This window comes from Aegilops tauschii, chromosome 6 (assembly GCF_002575655.3).
Source record: "Aegilops tauschii subsp. strangulata cultivar AL8/78 chromosome 6, Aet v6.0, whole genome shotgun sequence".
Taxonomy (NCBI): Eukaryota; Viridiplantae; Streptophyta; class Magnoliopsida; order Poales; family Poaceae; genus Aegilops; species Aegilops tauschii.
Window position 1 is genome coordinate 57,442,145 of NC_053040.3, and position 8,372 is coordinate 57,450,516.

General features: G+C 47.3%; 1 protein-coding gene across 1 annotated transcript; it reads left to right on the forward strand.

Moving 5' to 3' along the window:
• The first annotated feature begins 6,226 nt into the window (after positions 1 to 6,226).
• On the forward strand, positions 6,227 to 7,421 carry LOC109744539 (aquaporin PIP2-5). The gene has a single exon (XM_020303673.4). It carries the CDS (start codon positions 6,386 to 6,388, stop codon positions 7,271 to 7,273), a length of 888 nt encoding a protein of 295 aa, XP_020159262.1. The 5' UTR covers positions 6,227 to 6,385; the 3' UTR covers positions 7,274 to 7,421.
• Positions 7,422 to 8,372: the final 951 nt, after the last annotated feature.

The window sequence follows — 8,372 nt, forward strand, 5'->3', positions numbered from 1 at the left end:
GGGTATGTAGATGCACTCCTTTCCCTTCGTTGCTAGTATACTCCATAGATGCATCTTGGTGAGCGTAGGAAAATTTTAAAATTATGCTACGATTCCCAACACTTTTTTCACACGTCGATTTTCGTGTCTTTCAATTTTTCTATTTTCTATCATTTTTTCCATTCACTTCGAATTGTCAGAGTCTATAAGATAGTACGGCTTATTTCTTTAATCAATGAATTGTTTTATAAATCTTGATTTAAAATGATGACATCCGTTTTCTCTCATTCGAAATGATCAACTCTTTTCTATAAATGTCCAACTTTTTAAAATATTCTAAAACTAGACAAACGCATTTGCGGCTGTATTTTTGGCGATTCTACATGCTATCGATATGGTGACGAATCGATCAACATAGATGAAAGGTGTGTGTTGCTGTAGTATTTTAATGGCGACAGGAGGAGCCTTCCAGAAAATCGGATATGTTTTCATTTCTTTTTGCTAACTTCTATTTTATAAAATGATTCAAAATTTAAAAACATTTTCAGAATATTTCATAGTAATTTGCATCTAAAATTCATTCAAACATAAGGATAGTTCATTAAACCTTACGACAAAGGGTTCATTTTACATTCGAACATAACGAAACTTAATTAAACATAAAAGGACCTAATCTAAATTAATTAAACATAAGAGGACCTAATCTACTCGTCGTCGTCGGACGCGGCGAGGTCCACGATCTCGCCCGCACCGCCGGCACCGTCGTCATCGTTGCTGCTCTTCCCGGCGTCATCCCAGTCGACGGCGTCGTCCTCCACCGGAGCTGCCTGCGCCGGTGCCTGCACCGCACCCGTAGCCGCCGCCGCATCCAGTGCCGCCTGCAGCTCGGCGGCCTCTGCAGCCGCCGCGGCGTCCAGTGCCGCCTGCAGCTCGGCGGCCTCGCTGGCCTCTGCCGCGGCCGCCGCTTCTGCCTGCGACGCCCGTAGGGCGATGAGGTAGCCGGGGCAGTCGTCCGGGTCGCCGTCTTCGTGCAGCGCGAACTGCTCCGACGGGATCTCGACGGCGGGAGGGGCGGTGGGCCCCGCCAGCGTGGGCACCGGACGGCGGGAGGAGCTTGGGGACGGCGTGGCCGCCGGAGGGGGACGGCGGGGCCGGCGCAGGGCAGACGACGGGCCGCCCGTCTCCGAATCCCGACGAGTCTGGGCGACGACCTTCCAGAAGTCCTTGCCCGTCCAAAACCTTGTACGGCCGGCAATATTCCAGCGGCCACCCTCGTGCCGGCGGAGCTCTTCCGGCGTCGCGCCGGGCCCCCTCGTCGGGTACCCGTCAGCGGTGATGTGGAAGATGTGCGGCAGACGGCAGCCCGGCGGCACCATCAGCCCGAGCCGGATGAGCTCGTCCGTGTCCGGCGTGCCCAGGCTCGTCGGCCACGCGCCGCCACAGCCGTCCGTGCCACCGCTGCCGCCGGACGCCATGGATGCCGCCGAGAAGGACGTAGGGGAGGCAGACAGCGCGTCTGGTGGATGGCGTCGGTGGGTGAGGTGAGTGGGGGTGGGGGAGGCAGACGGGAAGGTGGGGGCGATTTAACATCGGGGCGGGGCGGCGGTAGGTGACCGACGCACCGGCTTAACGCCGGCCTTAATGGCGCATCGGGGCGACGGCCGCCTCGGGAACCGTCCCTTGACCGACGCCACGCAACCGTCCTAGCGACGTGTTTTTTTTCCTTCGACCACGACAGCTGGTCGTCGTACGTAGACGGCCCGACACACCATGTAGACGGGCGGGCGCGTGTACGTGCACTCGCTGTACACGACACGACGCGGGTATAGCCCCGTCGCGCGGGCGGCGGCTTTTTTGTGATGAGACGATCATACCCTTTTTAATGAAGGGGTATGGAGCGATCTCAGCCGTTATTGTATTTAGGGAGGTTGTACCGAAGAAGAAGTGTAGATACATTCATTTTAGCGACAGTTAATGTTAAACATCTGATCTAATGAGACTAGATCTATGCATATGATCTCAGACAGATAGATGCCAGAGACCAGGCCATGCAGCAGCAAACATACAAAAGAAACCATGCCTCCATCGGTCGACCTTAAGTTGTTGAGTACGCGTGCTAGCACACGGGCGCCGCTCCTGTCCCCATCTCCGTTTCCATGGCGTGTCATCTTCTCCTGACTACCATCCTCGGCCTCGAGCGATTCGATTCTCGCTCTCTGGCTGCTGCTGGATCCCAGGTCCCAACTCGCACGTTAACATTGTCATCGATCCATGGACGATCGGCTTCCTCGTCGGCACCCACATCTGAGGCCTCAAACAAGCTGACTAGGCAGCAACGCAGCAGAGAAGAACAAACATGTCGTGAGTGCATGAAAAGGACGTCGTCGGAAGCTAGCCACGTAAGTAGAGAAGAAAGAATGCTGGCCAAAAATGCCAACCGTACGTTAGATGAATATAATCAATCAACCAAATGTTAATATGAGACGTCATATTCGGTTCGATTCGATCTCTACACATGAAGAAACGGTGCCTTTATTACTCGGTGATCAAGTGTATTCATTCATCATCGTTGGTGCTATTTCTAATTCTATAGATGGTGCTCCTGCCGGTTAATTTCTCCTCGAGAAATAAATCAAGGCCGACCGGACATAAGCTTCAAATGAGGAATTGACCATGGACGAAATGATAGAGGGGCACGTGCTGTACGCGCCCACGCAACCTGCAGCAGCTCTGTATGAGGGCATTCTCGTCAGCTCAGCGCCGTTTCAGTCGGCAGTGCCAGTGCAGTGTACGCAGCTGGTCCTCCCCACACCTACGCCAGACGATTTTACGTGTTGGTGGTCAAAATTCAATGTATTCTCCGTTGCGAAAAGGACAAATCCAATGTATTCTATCTTGACTAAAATAAATATTTACGACTTAGGTATATCTTTGCAATCGTGTTTAAGATTTCGGATGGCAAAAGTGTCGATGTGTATTACTGTACACATTTTTTTACCCATGAAGTACTGTGCACATTCAATTCTACTCATATTGTGACTTTTAATTATTCAAAATAAATTTGTGTTAAGAAACTAGGAATCATGCATATGATTAACTTGGTGGTTCGTGGGTGCCACCAACGGAATGAATCAAGGTGCCTAAATATGCGACATCGAGAATTTTGTTGTCACACTCGTGAGACTATTATTTACCCCACGGCCAGGTATTGTGATCGATGATAGGGCTGGAATCCTAATGATAGTGTACTACTCTTTACTGGATCCTTGTATTACTCGATTGCAGTGGCGATTCTACCTCTAAATTGTGGGGTCAATGATCACATGACAATTTTGATCATACACAAATAATTCTATATGTCATTTATAATTGTCCAAAATTAATTATGATTCTTATACATTTATTTAAGTGTGAACACACCGGTTTTTAGCGTTGGCATGACAACTAATCGATTGCTATGACTCAACCATGAACTAAAAAGTCCAGTTAATTACCTACTAAAACTTGCAATGCCATAATTAATACTACATCACATATGAGAATATATACGAGGTCTTTCCAGATGCCTTAGGATAATGTCTCCCATTACCAAAGCGTTTTTGCAGAACATATATACCAGCTAGGCACACAATTGAAGCACCGAATGATTGATACTATCCTAGTTCTCGAAGTCCAACCAACGACTAAGCTAGAAGAACTCAATTTGTAACGGAGCTAGACATATAAAACTATACCTTGTATTATACACATAAGAATGCGGGGGAACTAGGAACTATGCAGGGCTGACTCATATTTTGGATATTTATATGGATTACAATTTTGACCACTATTTTGGATATTGTGGTATATGTTTAAATAACACTAGAAAGTATTAATCTCCCCGTTTCCACTCTAAATGTTTAAAATAATAACCCCTCCTTCTCAAGACATAAATCATAAACCTTGTCAAATTCTCTAAAGTTTGATCAGGCTTATATAGAGAAAAATATCAACATCTACGGCAAATAAATAAATATATATATATATATATATATATATATATATATATATATATATATATATATATATATATATATAGTGTTACTATTCATCACCCAGGGTGCAGAATAAGTTATTCTTCACCCGAGGTAATTTACGATCGTTTCATAAATAAATTACGTTTGAAATAAAAATAGTTACATTCATCTTGATTCACTACGTAAAATTTGGCATTAGAAAACAAAAATATTGGTCATAAGATCAGAAAAAATGTATTTTATGTATATTTTACATTATGTTTGTACGTTTGTAATTTTACGTAATATAAAATATTGTTTACGACGACTATATATTTTCTTACGATCTATTTTTACGTATAAAATAAGAAAACATTTACAGAACGTAAAATTATGGTGCATTGCTATTAAAATAAGGGGGGTGAAAAATAATTATTCCTCACCCAGGGATGTTGATAATTTTACTTGTAAACTTGGCCAAAATTTTAAAATTACTTACACAAGAAATTGTGACCACTATTTTGGATATTGCAGTATATGTGTGAATAATGCAAGGAACTACTGATAATGTTTTAAAGACACTTTTAGTCACTCAACACATATGATTACCAAATTTTGAATCCAAATATTAACAATACGCAACCTCCTTCTCAAATCATAGTCCTAAAAAAATTGTCCTGTGTCAAATTCTCTAAAGATTGATCAAGCTTATATGGAGAAAGTATCAACATCTACGACAATATCAAATCTGTATTTGTATATCTATCATTTGGTACTGTAGATGTTGATATTTTTTCCTTGTAAATTTGGCCAAATTAAATAAGCAACTTATGAGGTATTTTTGGAAAGTAAGGACTATAGCCGTCAAAGGTTAAGAAAGTTTGAGTGGAGATATTATTTGCCAACCAGAGGAGGTAGAGGAGTATTAAACAATGTCTTTTCATTGCACTGGCTACCGTTTTGCTTGATAATTATCAGACATAGGATGCCCTTTGGGTGTCTTTTTTTTCGAAAACACTAACGCCCACACGTGTGGGCGTTAGCCAACTCGCCCACACGCCTCCATCGTCATCTAGCGCTTTTTGCATGAATCTTGGCATGAAAAGACTGAATTTGTGTGCCACGTAGGACAACTCGTGTGTGTGGCGTGTGAGGGAGTTCGCCCACACGCCGTTTTCTCTCCGCGGTCAACGATTCGCCGGTCGGGGCGTGTGATGAAACTGATGTCACGCCCGCACGCCACACACCACTTCTGTTCCCCATCTCCCACGACTGCCCATTCTCCCACTCTCCCACACCCAAGCTGTCATTTGCCATGTCTTTTGAGGGGTACATGGCAACTGCCCTATTTGTGATTGTAAACAGATGGCAACTCTCTTTCACCCGAACATGTTATTGTTGCCATGTCTGTTTGTAGCGCTACATGGCAACTGTCTAGTGTTAGTAGGTGGCAACTCCTAAAGATACCACCATCGCCCACATGCCCGTCTTCTCTCCCACACACCAAAAGCTATCAGTTGCCATCTGTTTTTGCAGGATACATGGCAACTGCCTCTAGCGTGCTTGTAAGCAGACGGCAACTCTCTCTTTACCCGAAACATGTTTTTTGCCATGTTTTTTTAGTGCTACATGGCAACTATCCAGTGTTAGTAGGTGGCAATTCGTAAAGTTTTTCAAATCATGGTAACTGTAGTAGACCAGACCATACATGGCAACAGCTGCAGTTGCCCAAAAATGGCCTCCAGCACTTTGACCTAAGATGGCAACTGCAGTTGAGCAACCATGGCAACTGTAGTTGTCCGACATTGCAACTGTAGTTGTCCGACATGGCAACTGTAGTTCAGCAACATGGCAACTGAAGAGGGTCCGGACCATGGTAATCGCGACGGGACGCGTGGTTACTGACACGCGGGGCGTGTGACACACGGGGCGTGTGGCTCGCAGGCGGGGAGGGACGACGACCGAGACGAGTCGTGCGGGCCGCGTGCTCGCTCGCCCGTATGTGCTCGTGCGGGGCGATCGCGCTGCACCGGACGTGCGGTCTGTGGCTGCGCGCGCCCGGACGCGGTCGTGCGGGCGGGGTCGTCTTCATGCCACACAGGGCGTGCGGCACAACCACCTGATACACCACACGTGTGGCAGTTATCGACGTCTTTAAAAAAAAAAGAGCTTTCCGTGGTTAGTAAATGGTGCCTGCTAGGGCATAAGTGGCCTTCCACTCTTTGGATTCTTTTGATTTGAAGATAGCTTACCACATCTGCCTAGTGGTTCCTCTCTTCTCTATATATAGATGCATCTTTGGCAGCAGGTTATGGACAGAACACTTAACCGATTCTTGATTCTTTCCATCCATCGATCTCTTCTTTTCTTCCCGAATCAATCAGCTGAGCTAGAGGTCGATCGATATCGACATGGCCGGCGCTGCACAGGGCAAGCAGAGTAGAGAGGCCCATGGTAACAACGATATCAGCGTCACCAAGGACTACCTCGACCCTCCGGCCGTGCGGCTGTTCGACGCCGGCGAGCTGGGCCAGTGGTCCCTGTACCGCGCCATCATCGCCGAGTTCACCGCCAGTCTGCTCTTCGTCTACGTCTCCATCGCCACCGTGATCGGCCACAAGCGCCAGACGGACGCGGAAGCGTGCAGCGGCGCCGGCGTGCTGGGCATCGCGTGGGCCTTCGGCGGCATGATCGCCGTCCTCGTCTACTGCACCGCCGGCATCTCCGGCGGCCACGTCAACCCCGCCGTGACGTTCGGGCTGCTGCTGGCGAGGAAGCTGTCGCTCCCCCGCGCCCTCCTCTACACGTCGGCGCAGTGCCTCGGCGCCATCTGCGGCGCGGCGATGGTCAGGGCCGTGCACGGCGCGCGGTACTACGAGCTCTACGGCGGCGGCGCCAACGAGGTCTCGCCGGGGTACTCCAAGGCGGGGGGGCTGCTGGCCGAGGCGGCCGGCACCTTCGTCCTCGTGTACACCGTGTTCTCGGCGACCGACCCGAAGCGCATGGCGCGGGACACCCACGTGCCGGTGCTGGCGCCGCTGCTCATCGGGTTCGCGGTGGTGGTGGCGCACCTGGCCACCATCCCCGTCACCGGCACCGGGATCAACCCGGCGAGGAGCCTGGGTGCCGCCGTGGTGTACAACAACAGCAAGGCGTGGAGCGAGCAGTGGATCTTCTGGGTCGGCCCGTTCTCTGGCGCCGCCGTGGCCATGGCGTACCACCAGTACATCCTCAGGGGCGGTGCCGCCGCCAAGCCACACTTCAACTTCGACAATGGATTCCGACGCCTCGGCTGTTGATTGGAGCCACACCAAGAGATGATGGTAATCAATCTGAGAGAGCTCTGAGGATGTAAGAAACGACACCAGTACTGCTTTTCTGACTGGTTGATTAATGTTTTTTGATACGCTGTAAATTAAATAAATAAATACTATGAACAAGCAGTAACTACGCTTCGCTCTATGAACAAGGAAAGCCAAATTAATGTAGGTATTCATGCAAATTCAGATGGTACTCCATGGCTGCAAGAAAAGCTCGAGGCTCGTGAGCCGCTCGAGATCGACTCGTTTTTTGGCTCGACTCGAGATCGACTCAAAAAGAAATGAGCTGAGTATGAATACTTTCTGTTGCTCAGTTGAGAAACGAGCTGATCTTGAGTCAATACTGACTCGCTCGATTTTAGCTCGATGGCTCAGCATAATATAATTATGTTAAATGATCGTGTCATGTATTAAATGGAAATAGGATAATTTATTAATATATGTCGCCCAGGATTTTTCTCCATTTTATTTACAAGCAAACATGGAAGCTTAATTAATTGTAGGGAAAATTTAGGCCATATTATGGTACGTGGTCGGCCATGTGTTAAATAGTGTGTTGTTTTTGGCATCTCCGGCATGCACTACGCTGTATATATTTATCCCAATCATAAATCGTTCTCTTATGTCGATACTAGACTTTCAGTTGTGAGAGAATAAGTCATTCTAAGAAATTTATATTATCATCATTTTAATTGGGATAAATATTTTAATGTTTTCTATGTCAAGTTGTGCCTTATCTAGTGGGAATAATAGTCATAGAGTTTAAAAATTTATCATCTCATTTAGCTCGAAACTACCTCGAGATCGACTCAATATCGTTACAAGCTGAGCACGAGTCATGTTCTACAGCTCGATCTTGAGCTTCACTTAATTTGAGCTTGCTCGAATTTTAATATGAGTTGAGCTGAGCAAAGTCGAACTCGACTCGTTTGCAGCCAACTCCATGTCACGAGGATCATAACTCCATGAAAAAAGGCATGGACAAGCAGTGCTTCTGATTTGCCAAATTTCCTAAATATTATCGGTGATGCTATTCAGCGAACCTTTGCTGGGGGACCATGACAAATGAAGGTTTTTT